The 25,595-nt window shown below is 42.8% G+C and overlaps 1 protein-coding gene across 1 annotated transcript in view; it reads left to right on the top strand.

Annotated features, from left to right (window-relative positions):
- The window catches only part of MICU2 (mitochondrial calcium uptake 2), an 84,169-nt gene that overhangs the window by 40,166 nt on the left and 18,408 nt on the right, over positions 1-25,595 (top strand). The window contains exons 3-6 of the mRNA XM_059995619.1: positions 7,442-7,473; positions 7,577-7,652; positions 14,745-14,792; positions 15,733-15,815. Coding sequence (XP_059851602.1) covers positions 7,442-7,473; positions 7,577-7,652; positions 14,745-14,792; positions 15,733-15,815 — 239 coding nt within the window. The remainder of the gene's footprint in view (positions 1-7,441; positions 7,474-7,576; positions 7,653-14,744; positions 14,793-15,732; positions 15,816-25,595) is intronic.

Raw genomic sequence — 25,595 nt, 5'->3', positions numbered from 1 at the left:
CATATTCGTCTAGGTCAATTCTTACAGAAAAGTGAACTGATTTGTAGGAGCCATCTCAGGAGTTTTAAAAGCACAGATTGCTGATAAATTCATTTGCCAAAAAAATTAGCTGCTTAGGCTTCCAAGGACTCACTAAGCAGTCTCCTTCCCATCCAATCAGTATGTGGGTAAGAGTGGGCCGTGAGCACACTGCCCTGGCAGCATCTGAGTGCTGACCCATCTCCACACGTAAATACTTTCTCCTCTCCCGGTCTTCTTGTAAACACACACATGCACACACGTACCTAAGATGGGGCGTGGTGAGCACGTCCATAGTCGTCAGACTGCAGGGTGGCAAATAGTTTGTCTGTCCCCTACCTAGCTCATGACCCCGCACCCTGACTGGGGAGGATGCATTTTCCTGTGTGAGAAGAACAGGTTTAAAGCCCACGGGCCATGCTTTTATTTCTTAAAGACAGATTTCTCCTCCTTGGAAGGATATTCAGGAGGGTCAGTTTCCCTCTACCCTTATATTCTTATGCTTTTAATCAGCTTACTTATTGTTGTTCTCTGAATGATATAAAAAGGAATCATTAAAAAGAAGGGGTGAGGGGCTTCCCTGGTGGCGCAGTGGTTGAGAGTCCACCTGCCGATGCAGGGGACGCGGGTTCGTGCCCCGGTCCGGGAAGATCCCACATGCCGCAGAGCGGCTGGGCCCGTGAGCCATGGCCGCTGAGCCTGCGCGTCCGGAGCCTGTGCTCCGCAACGGGAGAGGCCACAACAGTGAGAGGCCCGCGTACCGCAAAAAAAAAAAAAAAAAATCATTCTAAATATGAGATTCTTTGGAATTACATCCAATGTAAGCCTACTTTACGGGGCTTGTATACAACAAATAAAAAGTAAAAATTAAGACGTTTAATTCTAAAATGATTCAACTTTTCATTCAGCATCCTGAGAAAAAAATTAAAACTTGGATTCTGTTTTCTAACATTCATATACATATGACTTCTGGCTTATTTTTGTGATTGTTGTCATAAGAAACTGGAAGAACTGTTCACTGTATGTATTTCAAAGGTCATTTATCAACAGTTTGTACGGTTTTGGAATGTGGCATCAAGAAGCATTAGCCTGGAAGGTTTATTCCCCAGTGCCAAGCTCGCGGTCCACACTGAAGCGCTGAGCTCCGGTCCCAGCTTCATCCTGTGGCGTCTTTATCAAGTGGAGGCTGTGGCACGAGGAACAACTTTAATCCCTCATAAGGACAGCTGGTTTCCATGGTGTATGGGGACATGGGGAACCTGACACACAGAGCAGCCCAGATCAGATCAGTCTGGTGTTTAATTTCACACCAAAATGAAAATCCTGGAGGATGTAAACAATAAATGTGACACGCACCCTCAGAGAGTCTCCAGTCTAGTCTTGGGGACAAAACTGATGCCCCCCTTACGAGTTCTTCTTAAGCTTCCATCTTCAAGTCGTCCTCTCTCCTCCTTGCCTTCTTCCTCGAGGACCTTGCCCCCATCAGTGACTTAGCTGTGCCTGAACACTGACTTTTTCACGTGTGTGTCTCCAGACCAGACCTCTCATCTGACCAGAGGCATCTCAGGTCAGCAACCGTAAACGTGCTGTGGGTGCCCTGCGCCTCCCCGCCCGCCGTCCCTCTGCTGGTGAACGGCCCCGTCACGGTCTCTCGTTCGACCGTGTTCCCGGACTGGCACAGTGCCTGGCACAAGTATTTATTAAACAGCTTAATAAGTAAATATATCAACAGTTATTATATAATGAAATGATGAGTTATAATCCACACCTTTATTAAAAATTTTATTGGCTACACCTCATATAAGAGGCACTGTGTTAGGCCTTGGGGATGTAGTGGTAAATAAAACAGATATTAATGGAATTCACAATCTAGTGTAGAGTTGGGGTAATAGACTATCTAATGTGGTAGTTTCATCAGAGAGCTGGAGGAATCATGACTTCACAAAGGGTGTGAGAAAAATGGATACATTTCCTTAAGCAAACAACAAAAGGGAGAAGAATATTGCCTCTGAGGGGATAAATCTGTTAAGATGCTGCAGCAGGTTGTATTTCCAAAAATGGCTGCAACGGTATTTCTGGTCCCACATGCTCTTCCAGAACTTTGTCAGCCCCCATCAAGAGGTGGGACCTGTATCCCCTCTCCGTGACCTTTGCGACTTCCACTTCTAGAGATGCATGGATGTGACAGTGTGGCACTTCGAAGGCTAGGTCCTAAAAGGCCATGTGGGCCTACAGCCAGTTGCTAGTATCGTTCTTAATGGTAAAAGATTAGATGCTTTGCCTCTGAGGTCAGGGAGTAGGCAAGGCTGTCCACTCTCACGGCTTGTATTCACCATGCTACCGGAAGTAGCGACCAGTGCAAAAAGGCAAGGAAAAGAAATGAGACCTACAGATTTAAAAGGGAAAGGGAAATTGTCTTTGTTCAGAGACATGATTATGTAGAAAATCTCAAAGTATCCACAAATAATAAGACTACTAAACTAGTAAGGGAGTTGTCAAGGTCATAGGACACAGCACCTCTGTATGAAAATCAGTTGTATTTCTGTACACCAGCATCTCCACTGTGTCGTGGCCTTACACTTTGTCCTACACACTCCAGCAAAGGACCTGATCGCCGCTCAAAGAGAAAGTAGAGGTCGTGAGATAGTAACACCCCCGTCACAACCATGGCGCTCTTCCACCTCATGGCGGGGGTGGGGGGGCACCGCAGGGCCTGCTGTGTTGGCAGAGGGTTCCAGCCCTTCCATCTCAGGCCCGATTCACCTGCTAGTCCCGGAACGCTTTCAGCCCCACTTTTCTGGGCTAATTCCTGCTAATCTGTCAGGTCTTAACTTAAGCAGCTCTCATTTGGAGAAGCTTTTCCTCACCTTCCCCGCTCCCCATTGTTTAGTTTCTTAGCTTTCTATTTCCCCCTTTATATCAGTTTTCAAGCTGTAATTAAATTATTTGTTATGTATAATGTTATTAATTATTTCACAGTGCTTAAGGTTGCAAAAAAGAAAGTCACATTTCTCGTTTTCCATTCAAAAATGATGTAAATGTGGGCTTCCCTGGTGGCGCAGTGGTTGAGAGTCCGCCTGCCAATTCAGGGGACACGGGTTCGTGCCCCGGTCCGGGAAGACCCACATGCCGCGGAGCGGCTGGGCCCGTGAACCATGGCCGCTGAGCCTGCGCGTCTGGAGCCTGTGCTCCGCAACGGGAGAGGCCACAGCAGTGAGAGGCCCGCGTACCGAAAAAAAAAAAAAAAAGATATATATGTATTTCAAGAAGCGACTTATCAAAGTTCGCAAGGAGGCCAGTTTTAGGCATTTTAGGGCATGACATTTGTCTTCCTCTGGAAGAAATGCCAACCAGAGGTCATCTCTGGCTCTCACTATTTAAATATTCCAGCAAAATAAACAAGCCATATGCTTTGTTGAAAGAAAATAGCACCACTGAAATTTGCCTTCCTTTTTTTCCTCCAGTTATCACTTTTATTAGCGATATTCGGGAGCTCAGTCACTTTGCTAATGTGCTATTTTCTGCCTTGATTTCCATCATAGCTGAGACTGAATTCAAGCAAGTGTGTAATCAGCTCTTATACCAATTCTAATATTGATGCTAAGTTGTTCCATGTATTTATGCAAGATGTGAAATGATGTAAATGTCTCTACTGTGTAATTTTTATGTGTCAAAAGTCCACTTATCTCTAGCAAAATGAAGTTGAATTAGATACTATTAGCAATGTTTTTATAGTTACGGTTATCAAATAACTTTATTTTGGCTACAGGCAAAGATTTATTTGACCTATAACAACACTTAATATGTATTGTTGCAGTTTTACTTACTTTAAGTATTAAAATGGCTGTTTGCCTGTAACAAGATGTGCTTGTTCCTGGTTTTTAACTTCAGAAATCCTCTGTAAACAGTGAAAACCACGTGGTGGAATCTCCAGAGTAGGTGGAGACCTTTTAAAACACTCTACTTCTTGAGCCAAAATTCCATCATAGTGTTGAAGATTTATCCCTTCCCCTACCGAGAAAAGCTGCAATGTATTTTCCATCCTTTCATACTAGCACAGTGAAGCAAGGCATCCTCAACTCTAGATCTGCCTTTTTTGCTGTTAAGTTTTTCCCATTCTGTTATTTTTATATGACAGCATAAATGTATATGAAATAGCTGTGAAAACAATAAGAATGCGTTTCTTATGTGTGTGAAAATATTTACAAATAATGTGGCTGATTAGGGGTTAATATCCAAAATACATAAACAGCTCATTCAACTCAATCTCAAGAAAACAAAAGACACAATTAAAAGATGGGCAGGAGACCTGAATAGACATTTTTCCAGAGAAGACATACAGATGGCCAACAAGCACATGAAAAGATGCTTAACATTGCTAATCACCAGAGAAATGCAAACCAAAACTACAATGAGGTATCACCTCACACCAGTCAGAGTGGCCGTCCTCAAAAAGAACACAAATAACAAATGTTGGCGAGGAGATGGAGAAAAGGGAACCGTCCTACACTGTTGGTGGGAATGAAAATTGATGCAGACACTGTGGAAGACCGTATAGAGGTTCCTCAAAAAAATAAAAATAGAACTACCATATGATCCAGCAATTCCACTCCTCGGTATGTATCCAAAGAAAACATTTGAAAAGATACATGCATCCAGATGTTCATAGCAGCACTATTTACAATTGCCAAGATACGGAAGCAACCCAGGTGTCCATCAATAGATGAATGGATAAAGATGATGTGGTGTATACATACAGTGGAATAGTACTCAGCCATAAAAGAGAATGAATTTTTGCCATTTGCAGCAATATAGATGGACCCAGAGGGCATTATGCTAAGTGAAGCAAGTCAGACAGAGAAAGGCAAACACTATGTTATCACATATATGTGGAATCTAAACAGTACAACAAATGAATGTAACAAAAAAGAGACAGACTCACAGATACAGAGAAAACCAGTGGGGAAAGAGAAGAAGAAGAGGGGCAATATAGGGATAGGGGATTAAGAGATATAAACTACTCTGTGTAAAATAAGCTACAAGAATATACTCTATAGCAGCGGTCCCCAGCCCTTTTGGCACCAGGGACCGGTTTCGTGGAAGACAGTTTTTCCGCGGACCGGGACGGGGGGGGGCGGGCGGGGATGGTTCAGGCGGTGATGCGAGCGATGGGGGTGCAGATGAAGCTTCACACCCCCACCCGCCACTCACATCCTGCCGTGTGGCCTGGTTCCTCACAGGCCGCGGGGCCGATGCTGGTCTGCAGCCCGGGGTTTGGGGACCCCTGCTACAGCACAGGGAATATGACCAATATCTTACAATAACTATAAATGGAGTATAACCTATCAAAATTATTAATCACTATGTTTTATGTCTGAGACTAATATTGGACATCAACTCTACCTCAATTTTTTAAAAAGTAGGGGGGAGAGGACTGGCAAAAATGAATACATATATTTAAGTATATTTAATGTGTCTTTGTGTTGTTACTGTTGTCAGATGGACAAAGGTCATGCCCCTCGTGTAGCCGACGAGACCGCACCCCTCTTAAATCTGGTACTTGGTCTCTCTCCTTGGGGAGCCCATAAACGAGTGGTCTAAAACCAGGCAGCCTGGGTGAGAGGCACTAAGAAACCCCAGCAGAGGGTTCTGGGTTGGAAACACCACAGTCTCCTCTGTTACTCAGAGAAATGTTTATTGACTTAGGAGAAAGGAAGTAAGAAAGACAAGGTGTTCTCCTAGGAGCTCTGCCTTGTCTTTTTTTTTTTAAACCTAAAAATGAATTTTCTGTAACAGAGGTACCCCAGACTTTTTATCAGCAAAGGTAATTTCTTTATCATTTTCTAATATTCCATTTTGAAAAAAAAATTTTTCAAGACAAGTTCATTTAGTACATGGATTCTCCATTTTTGATAATCAAATACATATACAGGTATCCGGCAGAACTTGTAGTCAACATGAAATAACCTGGTAACTTCTATCTATTTGATGATCTCATGTTATAATAGCACCTAACATTAGAATCGAGTTATTTGTCATTGGGTAACACTTAATAGTTTATCAGTGACAGACAATTTTTCCAAAACAGTAACTCCTAAGCTTACAAACATGGTCATAGATGTTTCTAAAAATTATATGGTCATGTTCACAATTAATGTTTTAATTATTAAAGCAAAAGTAAAATCTTGATAATTTATTAACAGTAAATAATAGAATTTGTCCCCAGCAGATTTATAATCCAAATTTAGGCATCCCAAACTGCAAAAAGCCACATCTAAAAAGTATTCTTTTTTTTCAACCTGTCACCTGAATTTTCACACACCATGTAATTGCACTGAACAAACTTCATGGATAATTTTGAGAGCAAGAAGGGAAGTTTGTGATGCATATGGCTTACGTAAGAAATAAAATTAACAAAATATTTTTCAGTGTTCTAGATGTGTAAATGGCTTGAGGCTGTCTTCAGAAAAAGTCTCAACAAAAGAAGCAAGGTGATTGCTTTAGAGCTACAGTGGATAAGAGGAAAATGAGGTCAGCCTAAAGACGATGGCAGAAAGCCTGAAAGAATTTTAATCTGTTATCCAGTAGGAAACTGTTAAAAGTAACATCACTTTAGAATGAACAGCCATCTTGGCCAGCCTTTACTTTTATTTTATTTATTTATTTGTTTATTTTATTTATTTATTTTTGGCTGCATTGGGTCTTTGTTGCTGCGCGCGGGCTTTCTCTAGTTGCGGCGAGCGGGCTTCTCTTGTTGGGGAGCATGGCGTCTAGGCGCCCGGGCTTCAGTAATTGTGGCACACGAGCTGAGTAGTTGTGGCTCGCAGGCTCTAGAGCGCAGGCTCAGTAATTGTGGTTCGCGGGCCTAGTTGCTCCATGGCATGTGGGATCTTCCCATACCAGGGCTTGAACCCGTGTCCCTTGCATTGGCAGGCGGATTCTTAACCACTGCGCCACCAGGGAAGCCCCTGACCAGCCTTTAGATCTGACTGCAGAGCTGTGACCTTAAGAACTTTTCAGGGTTAAAAAGGTAGCTTTCTGAAAGATGAATGTGTATTTTTTTAGTCAATGAAAGCAAAAGGAGACAGATTTTAATAATCATGTAAAGAAAGAAAGAATGTTTGGCACAAACTTATTTCTCTTAGACAGCTACGATGAGTGAGAGATGGTTAGAAGGTTCCATATTTCTGGAAGGGAGTGAGTGAAAGTGAACATAGGTCTTACAAAGAACTAGTGTTTGTGTTTACACTTAGAATTCTCTGACTCATAGCTTCTGTTTAAAGATATTAGCTGAAATTGCCAGACTTCTATTTTTTATAAATATTTAGTTATTTGTTTTGTCTTTTAAGTGATTTTCTTCTTAATGGAAGTTGAATTTTCCCAAGGTATATGGGTACTAAATAATATTTCTTCTTTGCTACAGGTAAAACTTTAGTCAAGAGGCTGACAAATAAGGTAAGCAATGGAGGTGAAGGCCTTTTTTCTTTTTCTTTTTTTTTAAGATAGAAAATCAACTATTGTAAGTTAAATTGAAAGATTTTAATATGTTTATTCAAAGGATATTGAGGACGTACTGGCAGGAATCAAAGGAGCTGGTTGTGGATCAACTTTTTTTAGAGACCTTGGCGATAAAGGTAATTTTTATTTGTTTTACTTGTGTTTTATTTAACCAAAGTATTATTAAGGAATTAAGTTATGAGGTTTGCAGCTGCATATTGAAGAACATACATTAGAGAATCTGCAGAGAGAATGTTATAACAGTGTGTTATTTAATAGATGTTTTTAAATCATAATAAAATACTCATTACATTTGAAGCAACTTTTTCTTAAACTCTTTGAGCAATCACAGAAAAATTATTTAAACTTTGATTTCAGTAAGCTTGGAGAGAAGGGTGAGGCAGAGCATCAAGAATAAGGAGAGAAAAAAAAGAAGAAAAAAAAGAAAAAAGGGAGAAAATAAAAAGAGAAAAAAAAGAATAAGGAGAGATGGGCTTCCTTGGTGGTGCAATGATTTGGAATCCACCTGCCAGTGCAGGGGGCGCGGGTTCAATTGGTCCGGGAACTAAGATCCCACATGCTGCGGAGCAACTAAGCCCGTGTGCCACAACTACTGAGCCTGCGTGCTGCAACCCGTGCACCTAGAGCCCGTGCTCTGCAACAAAAGAAGCCACCACAGTGAGAAGCCTGCACACCACAACAAAGAGTAGCCCCCGCTCGCCACAACTAGAGAAAGCCCACGCGTAGCAACGAAGACCCAATGCAGCCATAAATAAATACATACATACATAAATTTATTTATTTATTTATAAAAGAAAAAAAAGAGAAGAGAAAGGATTTGGGACATCCCTGGTGGTCCAGTGGTTAAGAATCCGCCTTCCAATGCAAGGGACTCGGGTTCGATGCCTGGTTGTGGAACTAAGATTCCATATGCTGCAGGGCAGCTAAGCCCACGCACCGCAACTAAGAGCCTGCACGCTGCAACAAAAGATCCCGAGTGCCGCAACTAAGACCTGACGCAGCCAAATAAATAAATATTTTTAAAAAAAAAAGAAGAAGAAGAAGAGAAAGGACTTCCCTGGCACTCCAGTGGTTAAGACTCTGTGCTTCCACTGCAGGGGGTGCGGGTTTGATCCCTGGGCAGGGAAGTTCTGCATGCCGAGGGGTACAGCCAGATAAATAAGTAAGTAAAGTGATTATTCTAAAGTAAGAAGACAAAGCCTCAGAGATAGCGCAGAGGACACCAGCATTCACGGGAGCAGAGGAGGAGGAGGTGCCGTGCAGGAGAGGAGGCAGAGGCATCAGTGGGGGAGAGGGAGTCTCGGGAGCCTGGGAGGGAGGGAGCATCAGTGTGCAGGGCCCGTGAAGGAAGGGGGTCAGAACGTGGTTAGGACTGGCGGTGGGGAGGTGCTCCCTCACATCAGCAAGGGCAGGGGCGGTGCTGGGACGGGTTCTGGGGGCAGATTGCAGAGCGTGGAGGACGGTGGTGCGGGGTGGGGCGGGTGTGAGCTGGAGGCCTGTCCTGGCGGTCTGTGTTGCACGAAGGGCTTTGAGCACACGTCTGGGTGTGAGGGGGCGGGGGGTGTGCAGAGCTCGGTGGAGGGCGCGCCCCTCAGCGGGGAGCTTTGCGTTGTATCACGTGGGGAGGGGTGATGTGCAGGTGTTTACCGCACATGTTTGCAGAGCAGGGCTGAGAAGTTGAGGCGGGTTTGGAGGGTGGCCCTGATTCCTTCGTAAAGTGGAGGGTGTGGAGAAAGTAGGAGGTTTGAAGTGGCCACCAGCTGGTTCTCCCCCGGCCGCGGGCAGGCCGGGAAGTACACAGAAGCATGCGGTTAGGGTGTTACTAGGCAAACGCAGGGAAGAAAAGTCGTGGGCTAGGGGGTTAACGGTGTCGAGCGCAGCAGTTTTACTTAAAAACACGAGAGTCTTTAAGTAACAAGCCTTGGAGAGAAAAAAGTAAGATGGGAAGAGCGATGGAAAGAAAGTGGGAATTCAGGAGAGAGTGGCCAGTGAGGGTGGGAGCAGGTGAGCTGGGAACCCAGGAGCGGGGCCCACCGTGCGCGCAGAGCCGGGGTCTGCGCTCCGGTTCGGAGCAGAAGCCGCTGCAGGTGAGCTCGGCCTCGGGTGCGGTCGTGGAATCGGCCGGCTGGAGCAGAGTAAGTGGCAGCGTGAAAGTGACAGAGGTGACCCCAGGTCTGAGAGTAGAGTGTGGTCCTGTGTGCTGGACGATGGACCAGGCGCTCAGGCCTCCGGCGACGGAAGGCTGAAGAGAGGGAGCTAGGTAGGTGAGCAGGAAGAAAGTCGGAGCTGGTCAGCTCGACAGCATCAGCCTCGGAGTAACAGGTTTCTGCAAGAGGTTGGAAGAGCAAAGGTCTGGGATGAGCGTGGCAGTGGGGAGAGGAGTCACCACTTGAGCCGTCTGCAAGGGTGCCGGCGTCCCGAGCGGAGAACCGCTTGCAGGTGCGGCAGGGCTCAGCACACGGCGACCAGTTAAAGGTGTTTACTGAGGAAGGCCATTCGGGAGAGCGTCGCAGAGCGTCCGGGGAGAAGCAGAGGCATGGAGGTTGGTTGGTTCCGGAAGGATGAAGTGCAGACCAGCTGCAGGTGTGTCAACAAAGAAGACAGAGGCCGTTTGGAAAGTGGGGTGTGGCCGCTGAGGGCGGTTGGACCTAAGCTAGAGAGGTGCGCAGAGCCTCAACCGCACGTAGGCAGCGTGGGAGGGAGTGTCCAGGAGCGTGGGCCTTGTCCTGAGAACGGCGGGTTGCCGTGGGGGAGCTGTAAGAAGGCGACAAGTCAGATGAGAGAAACCCCTCTCGTCTGGGCAGAGGGGGCCGAGGCGCCTGCGGAGGGCGCAGAAGAGGAGACGGCGGGAGGTTCCGCAGTGACTGCAGGGGCCACGCGCTGGGCGGCGCGGTGGACAGAGGCAGAGCACAAAGCCACTTGTCAGCCCTGAAAAGCCGGCAGACACTCTGTTCTCACAGGAGACACCGAGGTTTAAAAGCAAGATTTAACAAACTGAAGGAAGTGGGAGGCTCCCTGGCAAGTGAAGGGCAATGTTTTTGAGGCCTCCTATACGACGCGGGAGTGGAGGTTTCAGAGCAGCGAGCAGACCGTCGTGTTCTCGGCTCGGAGATGACAGCGTGGAGTGGCCAGGCTTCCGGGCTCCGGGTTCGTGGAGCCCTGAATACAGCAGTTCGACCTGAGGGGAAGTAGGCAGTTAGTGCAGCTTCCAGAACTGTGTTAGTTACAGTTGTAGCGCTTCAGACAGGCTGGGGGGCGGGGTTGGGGTTGTCCCTGGAGCTGCTCAGTTAGAGGTTCTGCTGGGCCCGGGCCATGTCCGCAGTCACGGTCTGGTCTTGGGAAGGAGGGTTGTGAATCTGTGTCGTTACCAGCTGTGCTGCTTCCATACCATAGGAAATACAGAGGGTGCTGAGAAAGGTGGTTAGTAACTTCTATTTACTGTCTTTAACTCTCAGTAACAGACACATATACGTCTGTATCTCCAGCTCTGTCTCTCCATCTGTACGTACCGCTTTCTAACCATAGGAGACAGATCCATTAGCCTACTCACACACTTTTCTCACTCGATAGTTCTCGTTCCCTGTTCTTTATATAACTGGAGGACTACTTATATTCTCAAAATGAACAGGAGCATCACACAGATTTCTTAAAGAATAAAAAGTCAGTATTTCTGGATGACGGGGGAGAAAGCCCTTAGTGACGGACTGTTCGAAAAATAAACAGAAGATGTAAGTCCAAAGCAGAAAGTTGATTTTTTTTTCCCCCTTTAGGCGAATCTATAAGGATATTAGTAGGAGAAATAGAGGAAAGAGAGGCTTTAAGGGAAACTAGAAGAAAGAAGTGACTGCAGGGAGAGAGAGACCATGGTAGCGTCCACTTCAGAGTCAGAGAGGATGAATGAAAATGTGCGCTGGGCAGCGGCAGGAGGAGAATTCAACCTAACTTCCTGCCGTTCACACGGGGGTGTATTAAAAACAGCCGTCACTAATTAGGACTGGTAAGGAAATCGGGACTTGATGGTAGAACTTACTGGTGACAAGGAAATTAAGCCACTGACAGGGAAATGCTGGAGAACAGAGCCACGTGGTGGTGAGGGATCAGAAGAAGAGTGAGTGAAAAGGCCAAGTAAGAGCCACTGCGGCCTCCCCAAGCGCTGCCGCTTCTCCAGACGCCAGCTGCCCTCAACCCAAGGCTTTGTTTGTGTCTTACTGGGTGGTGGTACTTTTCACCCAGCTCATTGAAACCCGGAAATAGCTTTGAACCCTTTCTCTTTGCCCCTCCATCCTTCATATGCAGCCAAACACAGATCTTTCTAATTTTGCCTTCTAAATATTTATTGAATTCATCCTCTCTTCTCCCACCTCTAGAGAACTTACAGGACAAGAAAAAATGTTGAGGAAGGACTTAACAAGACTTATTTTTTTAGTTTTTCTCTGAAATACGTGAGTTGAAATGTACATTCCAGCTTAAAGAAAAAACACTGAATATTTTGTAGGAAAGATTCAAGATACACTTTTTTCCAGATATACTCCTTTGTTGATATTAATGAAGTCATTTGAAAAAAAAGAATGTAAAATTTAGCTACATTTGGAACAATTTAAAATATTCTATATTACCACCTAAAAGAACTATCAAAATGTATATTACATCATAACTAACAAAAGGGTAGTATAGTCTTGAAATAAAATAATCCACCTCCATGCATTATAAAGAAAAGTAAATTATAAGTTATAATTATTATGTATTTTTTGAAACTGAGCAGAATTCTCAACATAATACCATCCTCAAGGATATACTGAATATAAATTATAACATATATTGTAAGATATAAATGTGTTCTTATGATACATGTAGTAATTTCTCTTTGGAGAACAGAGTTCTCAAAATTGCATTTAGTAGCAAGTCATATTTTTCAACGGTTCCAAATTTAAAATATTTCTAGAGAAGCATAGTAACTAACAGAATTTAATCATCTCTTCTAGTGACCCTTAAGGATTCTTTAATAAATTTTTAAATATAGGGACTTTTCTGGTGCTCCAGTGGTTAAGATTCCACACTTCCACTGCAGGGGGTTCAGTCCCTGGTCAGGGAAGTTCTGCATGCCGTGCGGTGTAGCCAAAAAGAATTTTTTTTTAATATAAATTATTTAAAATACTTTCTTATTTGACATGCAGTTTTGAAACATTGACATTTAACGGCATTTATTTTACAATTCAGTGCAACAAATATGTATTAAACTGTTTCTCCTATAAGTATTCCGAAGTGTCAGTTTCCTTTAAAAGCATTTTCAGAGGCAGGTGCCTAGAATGCTGTTGGAGAGCTGTATTGTCTATAATCTATCTTGAGAGTGTAGGGAGCTGTTTTTACACTGTCTCAACTGTGTTTATTCAAGCATTTTATTTAAGTCAGTATTTCAAAGAATTTTCTTTTTCAAGAAGTTCCCCTGTGCACAGGACATGTACCTATGTCTCGAGAAAAGAAAAGTGAGGTCTCCTTTTGGCACCAAGCCCAGTTCAGTCCAGCAGTTTGGCCATTTTTTCACATTTCTGTATTCCTTTGAAAATTAGAAAAAAACTGTTCACTTTTTTGAGGCTGCCAAGATATGAAATACTTTGATCCTTCAACTAACGTTAGAGCATTTCTCTCAGGTATGAGATATGACAAAACACATTTAATTTATTCTCCCTTCATATAAACACTGAATATTTCTAGGAAAAAATACCTGAAGACTTACTCTAGGCTTTTTATTAAAGGGAAGCACAACTGCTCCAAGATGAAAATGACAGAAAAATTGCTGATGTAAAAAACTGTTAAGTCATTAAGAGCATTTAAATACATACTTGAAGTTGCCTGTTAGCTGAAGCACTGAATTACCTGGGTGTCAAACCCTTACCTGCCTCATTTGCTCTGCACTGCTTTCGACCGTGTGTCTCTGCTGTATCTGACCAGGGGCCCATAGGGGCTGGTCCTCCTTCACAGCAGGATGGTGCAGATCTGCTGCCGTCACCCTCTGCCAGGCTTCCTTCTTCATCTCTGAGCCACCAGGTAGCTGTGCTTCCCACTGACTCTTCCACAGGAACATCCTTGCAGACAAATACTCGCTTTTCAGTGTTCATATGCAGCTTCATCTCTCCTATACATATGGCTTTCCCACTTATACCACCCCTGCTTCATTGCAGTTTTCACCTATAATTCAAAGACCATTTTTTTTATTAATTTTTATTGGAGTATAGTTACTCAACCATAAAAAGGAACAAAGACCATTTTTAGAACTACTTCCTCTGAGACATCTTCGGTCATCTAAACTCTGGAAGACTTCACCTTTTTTTAAGTCCTGGAACTCACTATCAGTATCTCTCAGTGGTATTTAGCATTTTCTGTAAACATTTACATTTTGACCTCCTGGTGGAAGTATGCAGCACCATCTATTAAGAATTCTTGGGACTTCCCAGGTGGTCCAGTGGTTAAGACTCTGCGCTCTCAATGCAGGGGGCACAGGTTTGATCCCTGGTTGGAGAACTAAGATCCCGCATGCCGCACGGTGCGGCCAAAAAAAAAGAATTCTTGACGAAAACTAAACTTGAATCTGAGTACAGCTCTGGATCTAAGTAAGTACCAGTTTGTAGAAACTATAGACGTTAGAGGAACATGTGAAATGACACCAAAAAGATGCAGTTAGCATATCTTCTACACTTAAACTTTACCGGACAAATGACCAGGCTTCTTCAACAATTAAGTTGAAACTGAGGGGAAGAAAGACCAGGGAGAACCTATAGATTAAAATCAAGTCACTGCTACAGAAATTTAATTCCTTCGTTTTAAATAACATGGTTTGACCTTTGGTATATCCAAATCTCTGTCACTCTACTGAATTTATAAGTTTGCTTCACTTGAGATGTTATGAATAGTAAAATTTGAGGTGAAATTACACAAAATGCCATGCAGATAAAACCTCTAGTGGACACTTGTACTTGCTGACCAATGACCATTCCCCTTCCTTTCTAGAATAGTGACCTAATAAAAGTCTCCTTTTTTTTGAAGTATTAGTACTATACTTAACTCTCTTATGAAAATTTTCCGCTATACCAGAGAGGTAATTTAAAGTAACAATGTGTGTGTTTTTAATTAGGTGAAGGTTCCATATAGTATGTATATGATTACTTCTAAACCATCTAAAACTTGCTTTCTGATGTCTTTATCTCTTTCAGGGCTGGTTTCATATACCGAATATCTTTTCTTACTTACAATCCTCACTAGTAAGTATTCCACAGTTTTTCTCATCGATCATGTGGAATTCTCTCGTCTTACCAGACAGGGTGTTGGAAGTTCGGTATTTATATCTTTATCGTGAAAAATGTTATTGGTGCCTTGCGTTCTGTACCTACAGGATGATTCTGTTGGGTGATTACCACCTCCCCTGCACTCAGGCTCCCCACAACTTTGTCTCCTTAATTGAAGGCTTATTGAACTGAAGAGTCAGACGCAGCCTTCACTTAGGAATATTAAAAATCCCTCACGTGACATTCTGCAAAATTCCTGACCAGTAACTCTCTGCAAACTGTCCGGGTCATGAGAATCGAGGAAAGACTGAGAAACTTTCACAGCTCTGAGGAGATAAGGAGACATAGCAATTAAACGCAACAGGCTTCGTTGCGTTTGACCCTAGAATAGAAAAACCATGGAATCCAAATGAAGTCTGTAGTTTAGTTAAAGGTGCTAATTTCTTAGTTTTCGTAAAGGTACTATGGTTACGCAAGATGCTGCCATGAGAGAAGGCTGGGTGGGGGGCCTGTGGGAACGCACCGTACCAGCTTTGCAGTATTTCTGTAAGCCTAAGATTATTTCAAAATAATTTTTACAAAACCCTACTCTTGGGAAAGGGAAATAAAGAGTAGTAATCAATGTGAAAATAGAGAACATACTGTAAGAATATAGGAAAGCCCCTAGTAGAGCGGAAGAAATACGTTCTGAAATGAATTTTGCTTTGAAGGGCAGAACACTTAATAGCAGAACAGCACACCATGGAAACATATCAGCCTTTGAAAATTGTTATCCTGAGAAGAGGTTGTTTTTCCTCTACTTTAGGCACTTACTCGTGTTGTTTCTGGTTGCTTATTTCAAGTTTGAAGACCTATAGATTTTCAGGTAACTTGCATTCCACCAGCATTTACATAATTATTCGTTTTTCACTTGCAGAACCCCATACTGGGTTTCATGTTGCATTTCAAATGTTGGATGCAGATGGTGATGAGATGGTTGAGAAAAAGGAATTTTTTAAAGTAAGTAGATTCTAGTTATTTTTGGTTTATTATAAAACACCTGGATGTTTGTGTGATAATTTTACATGTCCATTAAAATGAAAATTATATTTACTGCTTACATATGAAATGTCAAGAAATCATTTATACATTCAAAAATATTAAATTTTCTATAATACAGCCTTGAGGAAACAGTTACAGAAGAGCATGAGATTCCAAAAGGAGAAATGAACTTAAGCATCTGCAATGTTTTAGAGTTTTATTTTTATGATTTCAGCAAATGATAATACAACAGAAAGCGCTTTATAGATGGTTAAAAATTATTGATACACCCCCACCAAAAAAAGAATAAGGAAAATAAAACCTTAAGCCTTCAGGAAGAATAGGGAGGGAAAATGAAAAAGCCACAAAAGGTATAAATCGGTTCAGATTCTCTAGGAATTTGTGAAGGCTCATAATTGAAAAGGTGAAATATGTTTAAATGATATTTCCCAAGACATAACTCTGTAACACGCCAGCAGTACATTTTACTCCGTTCCAAGGAAGTCGATGGTACTGTTAAAAGTACGTCAGTGCATGTAAATAGCGGGGAGTATGCCAGGCAGAGCTTACTGTTCCCCATCTAGAGCAGCGCTTTATGGAGAAGATAAGTCAGTTCTGTCCTCTGTGTCTTTCTCCCAGTCCCCAGTGTACTGGGAAGACAGACCACAAGCTTGTTGAAATTATATTTAAAACGAGTCGTACTTGGACTGTTCGGTCAAGTAGCCAGTAGCCACATGTGGCTGTTAAATATAACTTGTGACTAAGAAACTTGAGTTTCCGAATTTTAATTAAATTTAAAAACTGACATTCACTTCAGGTATTGGCAGATTTTCAAGTATATTTGAAACAACTTGAGTATGTGGATCTACTTGTTAATTTTTATTTACTTTTTATTTACTTTTCTAAATTTTACAAAATCTAAATATGGATCAAGTACAGGTACACCTTGGAGAAATTGTGGGTTTGGTTCCAGACCACCACAATAAAGCAAGCCACACAGATGTTTCACTTTCTCAGGGCAGATAAAAGTTACGTTTTTACTCTCCTGTAGTCTGTTCAGTGTGGAATAGCATTATATCTTTAAAAAACAATGTCTGTGCCTTAATTTAAAAATATTTTATTGCTAACAAATGCCAACCATCATCTGACAATGCAGGGCTACCACAAACCTTCAGTTTGTAAAAAACACAAAATCTGCAGAGCACAATAAAACGACGTGTGCCCATATTTCCAATGAAATACATTATCTGAGTGTCTTGTAATGTAAAATATGCACTGGAGTTTGAAGAAAACAGAAAGGAATGTAAAATATCTTGATTCTTGTATTGAGTACATGATAAAGTCATAATTTTGAGATATTAATTTCACCTGTTTCTTTATATTTTTTGCTGCACTTTAACAAAAATGAAACTGGAAACTACAGATGATAAATTATCTTTTATAAGGGCTTCCCTGGTGGCGCAGCGGTTGAGAGTCCGCCTGCCAATGCAGGGGACACGGGTTCGTGCCCCGGTCCAGGAAGATCCCACATGCCCCGTGAGCCATGGCTGCTGAGCCTGCGCATCCGGAGCCTGTGCTCCGCAACGGGAGAGGCCACAGCAGTGAGAGGCCCATGCACCGCCAAAAAATAAATAAATAAAATACTTAGGCAAGAAAAATAACAAGTAATTTCAATCAGTGGCTTCACTCCAAAGAAAAAAGGCTTTGGTTCTAAAATGGATGTTACTTCTTTAAGTTAATTTAAATGTTTGTTATGTAGGTATCTATTTTTTCAAATGACTCCCCAGATTAACAGACTTTTTTTTTTTTTTTTTTTGGCTGCGTTGGGTCTTCGTTGCTGCACGCAGGCTTTCTCTAGTTGCGGCGAGCGGGGGCTCCTCTTCATTGCGGCGCGCATACTTGTCATTGCAGTGGCTTCTCTTGTTGCAGAGCACAGGCTCTAGGCGCACGGGCTTAGTAGTTGTGGCACGTGGGCTCAGTAGTGGCTCGTGGGCTCTAGAGCACAGGCTCAGTAGTTGTGGCACACAGGCTTAGTTGCTCCACGGCACGTGGGATCTTCCCGTACCAGGACTCGAACCCGTGTCCCCTGCATTGGCTGGTGGATTCTTAGCCACTGCGCCACCTAACAAACTTTTTAGAATAATTGAACAACTACCGACACTGGCCGCAGTAAATGGTTTCTGCTACACTTCAAGCTGCAACACTGAGAATTTCACCTGCTGCTTTACTGCCCACTCACATATGTGTTCTTGTCATTTACTTTATGCTTAGATTTATATACTATACACCCTCTTCCAGATAACTTCTAAAGATGTTAAATATTTATAAACCTAATTTTTGCAGGATCCCACTGATTTATAAATGTATTCCCTACTGAAGACCTTTTTTGCTATATTGTTTGTTTCTAATCTTTGAGATAGTTTCCTACATATAAAACCAAATATTTTAGTAATTAAATTTGCAAAGCCTGTGGATGGATCCTTATCAAAGGGATATGAGGGATCCTTTATATACAATCAGATGTACCTGTTCAAAGAGTCCACTTGCTCATGTCACCACCAGCCCAGTCAAGATCTAAAACATTTCCACACTCCACAAAGTCCTCCTGTATCCTTACACTCAGTTCCTCCCGTCTCCTGGCCCCAGGAGACCAGCCAGTGGTCTGCTTTCTTCCAGCATAGATGTGTTCCTTTCCTGGAGTTTCGTATAAATGGAATCAGAAAGTATTGATATGTACTCTTTGTTTGACTCAGATTCATCTGTGTGTTGCATTTGTCAGTAGTTTGCTCCTTTTTATTGCTGAGTAGTAGTATTGTGTGGATGTGATCTGTTTATCTAGTCACTTGATGAACATTTTGGTTGTTTTCAGGTTGGGGCTGTTATAAATAAAGCTGCTGTGAATATTCATACACAGGTCTTGGGTGAACATATGTTTTCTTTGACTAAATATGTGGGGGTGGAGTTTCTGGGTCATATGCTAAGTATAAAGTAAGAAGTTGCCAGTTTGTTTTCCGAAATCTGTGTTCCATTTTGCATCCCCACCAGCAATGTAAGAGAGTTCCATTTGTTTCATATCTCAAAGGCTTTTTTTAAAAGTCATGAGTTAGTCATTTATGTGAGTGCTCATTAATCCGTCAGTGTTGGTCTAAGTAGTTAATGCGTGCTAAGCACCGTGACACAGATTTGTCTTTTTGCTCTGTTCAATGCCCTACTAAAAAATTGAAATCACTGTGTGGCTCCATTGTATTACTGTTGGTCAGCACTGCTTTAGAACATACAAGGCTATAGATTTTTAGAAACTTTTTAGTATATCTTATTACATGCTCTTTATGACAGTTGTCTCAAATGCTGAGAAGGTTTTTCTTACTTCTGGGTTTTCAGCTTAGGTAAGAAAGCTGGAGGATTCCCAAGGATTGGAGTTGCCTGAAGTGTTTCTCTAGATACGTGAGGTTTCACTGTACTGTTCAGAGAAACAGGTCGTGATCTTGTGGAATTCATTTTCTCAAAGTGGGAGAAGTTAAAAGTAATAGAGGGGCTTCCCTGGTGGCGCAGTGGTTTAAGAATCCGCCTGCCAATGCAGGGGACACAGGTTCGAGCCCTGGTCCTGGAAGATCCCACATGCCGCGGAGCAACTAAGCCCATGTGCCACAACTACTAAGCTGGCACTCTAGAGCCCGTGAGCCACAACTACTGAAGCCCGGCTCCTAGAGCCCGTGCTCTACAACAAGAGAAGCCACCGCAACGAGAAGACGGCGCACCGCAACAAAGAGCAGCCCCCGCTCGCCGCAACTAGAGAAAGCCTGCACACAGCAACGAAGACCCAGTGCAGTCAAAAATAAATAAATAAAATAAATAATAATAAATTTTTTAATGTAATAGAAAATCTATAGAGAAAACCGTACCATTTAACTGCTTAAAGAATCTTTTGAATGTTTCATTTATTCAAATATGTCATATGTAAGAGATATGGATTTGAAAACAAAAATGTGTTTCATTAGGCCATTGTGAACAAATTACCAAATCTGTTTGTTTCCAAAGAAGCAGCGTGGGTAAAGTTTATCACTGTTAACCAGTTACCAACTGCTTTATGAAAGCAGCCTGGAATTCCACCAAGAAGTTGAAGGTACTTGTAAACAGACAAAATGGAAAGAACCAAGAATTTCCAGATATCATACATAGCTCTTACTCAGGACCTTGGGTTAAAAATACTCGAAAAGCACGAAAGAAGGGAAATACTAGATAGTCGTCATAAATTTATCTTTGAAATCAGTTCCATTCAGGTGAAGGAAAGCAGAAATAACATTGCTGTGTTTGGCACAAACAGTGATTAAGTGACCGTCGTTAGTGTTCCCTTGGGGAAATAATACCTATAGGCTGCTGTCTGAAACTGTGGTTGAAGCTGTGCAGCTGAAATGTGCACAGACACGTAGGATGTGAATTGCACACTCTGTCGGGGAGACCAGCCGGCTCGTCAGTGTTCCAGATTCATCTCTGGCCGCAGTGTGAAAGACCAACCGGAAGTGGAGAGCCTGGAGGCCAGGAGGCCCATAGGCTGTTGTCATCGTCCAGTTTTCAGCTGGGAGTGAGAAGTGGGAAATCCCGCAAGAGGTGCTGCGTGCAGGCTCTGTGGGGCCCAGCCTCCAGCATGAGGAAGAAATCAACGGTGGTCACTGCTTTTTCCGGCCAGCCTGACCAGGAGTCATGATAGTGCTAACTGATCAAAGGGCACAGAGGACTCATTCTCTGGAGGATCGGTTATGACGTCTGTGCTATATTATTAGATCTTTACAGCAGCCTACAAAATCAGTAGTAGTGTCCCCACCTTACAGATGAGGAAACTGTTGTGCAGCGCATGGTTTGATTCTAGGTCTGTCCAGCTCTGGAGCTCGCTCTTTCCTCAGTGTTACCCTGCCTCGCATGTGGGAGAATTCAGAGGAGGACCGGGCTGAGAAAGGCCTTAACTCTGAGCTTGGGAATGTGAGCCTGCTAAACTCGTAGGACATCCATGCAGGCAGCTGTCTGCAGACCCCGAGTGGGGCTGGGACTAGGAAGCGTCCTGGAAGAGGTGACCGTTAAGTCCTGAGCGTGTGTGACCTCAGAGCGGAGAATGTAGAGTGAGGTGGGTAAGCCAGAGTCTAGAGAACAGGTTCGCTTAAGGGACCAAGCTGAGGGTGAGAAGCCAGGGGCTGAAAGAAGGAGCAGGTAGAGAAGGAGAAGCACGGCAGAGTGCGGGCGGTGGGCTCGGGGCAGAGCACACAGCATCCATCTCCTTGAGGCGTCCTCAGGTGCCACAGGGGCCGCGGGGAGCCCCTTAAACTTGCAGGTCACTGGGGACCGAGGCTGCGGAACAGAAGACGTGAATGGGAAATGCAGAGTTGGTGGCAGCAGAGAAAAATTGCTCTTCTGGGATGTCTGATGATTAAGGAAGGAAACTGGTTTGAGGTTAGCTTGAGGGTGAAAATGTGTCTGTCTGCACAAGTAGGACCTGAAATACCAGTGTCATAAGTCACAGAGCCCCTCACATTCCAGCATCTCAGGCTGCCTCAGGTCCGGGAGAAGGATGTGCTTGAGATGGTCGTTATTATTCAAGTAGAGGTTAAGAATCATGAAAGGCTGGGCTAGGTAAGGGTGTAAGTTCACGCAAACCGTAACCCCTCAGCCCTGGGTGAACTTTCTGCTCTGTTCCTTCCTGGGAGTCACAAGAGGAGGCCAGGTTTTAGAAGCGCTGTCCCCACTGTCCGCCCCCCCAGAACGGGAAAGCTGAGGTAGCGTCATGAAGTGGACACAGTGGGGCCCCTGGTGACCTCACTGTCACACATGCAGCACCAAGGCTCAGGTGCTCTGCAGCGCGGTCACGTGGTGGCCCCGACCGACACTGAACGTCCTCGTCCCCTTTCCTTCTTCAGTCCTCTTCTCGGGGAGACTCAGGGCCACCCAGCAGTCTCCTTTCTGTGTGGGCAGCCTCTGCTCCTGCACCTGTTGAGCAAACCTGCCTCAAAAGCTTTTCAAGTACTTGTTTTAACGTAATAGTTGAACACTCTGAATTTACAGAACACTTTCTAAATACTACAGTTTTTTCCTTAAATGTTTGGGAAATTCTTAGATGACCAATCCATGAATTAAGGAAACAAGAAAAAGAATGTTAGGATACATCACTGATTTTTTTTTTAAGTTTAAGTTTATAAAGCTCAACCTTCTAAGCCTATAAAGGGTTCTTTGTGCTGATCTTAGGAATAAAACACTAAACTTGATAACCCATGAGCATGATGCAGTTTGTCGATTTAAAATAACAGCATAGGGGACTTCCGGTGGCGCAGTGGTTGAGAATCCGCCTGCCAATGCAGGGGACACGGGTTCGATCCCTGGTCTGGGAAGTTCCCACATGCTGCAGAGCAACTAAGCCCATGCGTCACAACTACTAAGCCTGCACTCTAGAGCCCGCGAGCCACAACTACTGGGCCTGCACACCTAGAGGCTGTGCTCCACAACAAGAGACGTCACCGCCTTACAGATGAGGAAACTGTTATGCAGCGCATGGTTTGATTCTAAGTCTGTCCAGCTCTGGAGCTCGCTCTTTCTTCAGTGTTACCCTGCCTCGCATGTGGGAGAATTCAGAGGAGGACCGGGCTGAGAAAGGCTGCACACTGCAATGAAGAGTAGCCCCCGCTCGCCGCAACTAGAGAAAGCCTGTGCACAGCAATGCAGACCCAACACAGCCAAAAATAAATAAATAAATTTTTTTTAAATAAAAAGTAAAATAACAGCATAGAGGAGAAAAAACTATGCTTACATTAATTATTTAAATAATTATTTCATTTCCATGGTCCTTGTGTTAGGACACCTAAGTTTGTAGCATCTTCTATTTGAAAGTTTTTTGTTTTTGTGGTACGCAGGCCTCTCACTGTTGTGGCCTCTCCTGTTGCGGAGCACAGGCTCTGGATGCGCAGGCTCAGCCGCCATGGCTCACGGGCCCAGCCGCTCCGGGACATGTGAGACCTTCCCGGACCAGGGCACGAACCCGCGTCCCCTGCATCAGCAGGCGGACTCTCAACCACTGCGCCACCAGGGAAGCCCTGAAAGTTTATTGAAAGCACCAAACAGTTCTTTTCAGATCAGAAAAGCATATTTAAAAGGCAGGGTTTTGTGGGTTTGTTCTTTTTTTCAGCTTATCTAAATGTTTCCCCTGTGCATTTTATTTGTTGCTAGAAAAGTAATGAGAGTTACTTTAATACCCAAAACATAGATATAACAACGTGATTTGAACAGCAAATGCAAAAGTAATGAAGAAATGTATTAATATAAAGTCTTGTAAAGATGTCCTAAAATACAAATTGCCTTAGTTTATTACTTTTGTGTTTTGTGGTACATTCCTGTCTTATTAATATCCAGATCTACAAACTGTGTCGGTAAGTGTATCGCTTACTTCTTTCTCCCAAGAACAAGTAAAATAGCAACTAAGCGTATAAGCCATTCTCTGTCAGATAATAACACACAGTGCCAGCAATGATCAAAGCCAGTAATAGTAAGTCCATTTAATTTTTACCTTGATGGGTAGTACATCTGCTTATTGGGATGAGTGCCAGGGTTTCAGTGCAACTTCTTTAAACAATAAATAGATAGACTGACAAGTCTGTTTACTAGTATAAATTTCTCCTTAGGTGGTCCTCTGGTTTCACATTGTTTCCATACTGGTAGGAAGGACTGCTCTTAATGCAGTCAGGTTATAATTTTATCATGCTAAATACACCTGCTAGAGTTATTATTAAATATAAAGGCCTTCAGTAGAATTTATCCTTCTTGATTTTGGAACAGTGTTCTTACTCCAGAATTTAATAGTATGATCCATCCTGGAAGCAAAAATAAGTTAGATTGACCCTATGTACTTTCTTCATTTTCAGCCTGAAATTGAAAGTATGGATCAGTATAAAGTCAGTCAATTTGTTGGTAGTTTTTTAGACATTCAGAATTTGTATTTGAATGTGTCTTCCTGCTTCTTTTACCACTTATGTATAAAAGCTTTACCTTTTTTGGTTTCTCTAAGAAAGCACCCCTGTTTCTGCCAGACTTTGGTCTTACCTCCACCTAGAATGCCCTTTCCCCCATCTGAAATTCTCTTATTTATTTGTTCACTTGTTTGTTACCTCTGGCCCATTAGAATGTAAGTTAACAACAGCAAGGATGTTATCTTTCCGTAACCACTATATCCCAGCACTTAGAATGGTTGCAGGAGAGGCACTTAGTCCGTTGCTGTCATGAATCAGCATCATGCACAAGCCATCTTAGAAAGTATCTTGGTAGACCAGAGAGACCTTTTGGCCTAAGAGGATACCTGGATACAAAATAGTTTCTAATGGGGCTATTATAGAACTAAATATACAGCACTGTAATTTCAACATGCACCAACCTGGGTAACACTCTCCCTGAGTCCAGACCAAAATGTTCTAGATACGACTCTGACAGGACAAGCTTTATGTGGCACTAAACCCACATGGGTAGACGTTAGGACAGACCCTTGTTCTAAATTACACTAAATTGGAATAAGCCAGTACTGTAATAAGCCTCCTAAAAAATTCGTATTTCAGTCAACTAATCCTATTTGCTTTTTTGTTTCGTTTGTTTGGTTTTAACTATTTATCATAACTATGTGAAGGTTATTATAACATTATTAAGTGTCTTATAATAAAAAAGATGTTTTGAATTTTCTATAAAATTTATCATTTTATGACTAACATCTATTGTTTTTTTAATTATATGATAAATTTTGACTAATTTTCAGTACTTGATCTAGCAAAAACAAACAACAAAAGGAGATCCATATTACCAGTATTAGCAATGAAAAGAGAGAAATCACCAGAGATCCTAGAGGTATCAGAAGGATAAAAATGGAATGTGAACAACTGATTCGTATGTGACTATTAACCTGATAACTCAGATGACTGGACAAGTGCCTTAAAAAAGCAAAACTCACGGCTTCCCTGGTGGCGCAGTGGTTGAGAGTCTGCCTGCCGATGCAGGGGACACAGGTTCGTGCCCCAGTCCAGGAAGATCCCACATGCCGCGGAGCGGCTGGGCCCATGAGCCATGGCCGCTTAGCCTGCGCGTCCGGAGCCTGTGCTCTGCAACGGGAGAGGCCACAACAGTGAGAGGCCCGCGTACCGCAAAAAAAAAAAAAAAAAAAAAAAAAAGCAAAACTTACCAAAACAAGAGGTGGGGTAGAAATCTAAATAGTCCTGTATCAAAGGATTGGGTTTGTTATCAAAAACTTTCCCACAAAGAAATGTCCAGGCTCAGATGGTTTCACTGGTGAAATCTGTCAAACTGTGCCCAGTTTGCATAGTTTCTTTCAGAAAATACAAGAAAAAGGAACATTTCCCTCATGTTATGAGACCAACATATCCCTGATAACTAAAACTTGGCAAAAACCTAACAGGAGAAGTAAATTATAGACCAACTTTCCTCATGAACAGAGGTATGAAAATACCTAACCAGATAGAACAAAACACATCAAGCACCATATAAAATAATACATCACAACCAAGTGAGATTTATCCAAGGAATACAAAATTCATTTCATGGTTGAAAATCAGTCAGTGCAGTCCATCATATTAACAGAATAAAGGAGAAACCAACATGATCATATCAGAACATGCAGACAGAGCATCTAACAAAATAAAGCACTTTTGTGTAAAACTCAGAGTAGGAATAGGAGAGAACTTCTTCAAACTGATAAAGGGCATTTACAAAAAAATTTTTTTAATG

Source organism: Delphinus delphis, chromosome 18 (genome assembly GCF_949987515.2).
Source record: "Delphinus delphis chromosome 18, mDelDel1.2, whole genome shotgun sequence".
Lineage (NCBI taxonomy): Eukaryota > Metazoa > Chordata > Mammalia > Artiodactyla > Delphinidae > Delphinus > Delphinus delphis.
Note: the sequence above shows the minus strand (reverse complement) of the source record. Positions and strands in the feature narration are given on the sequence as shown.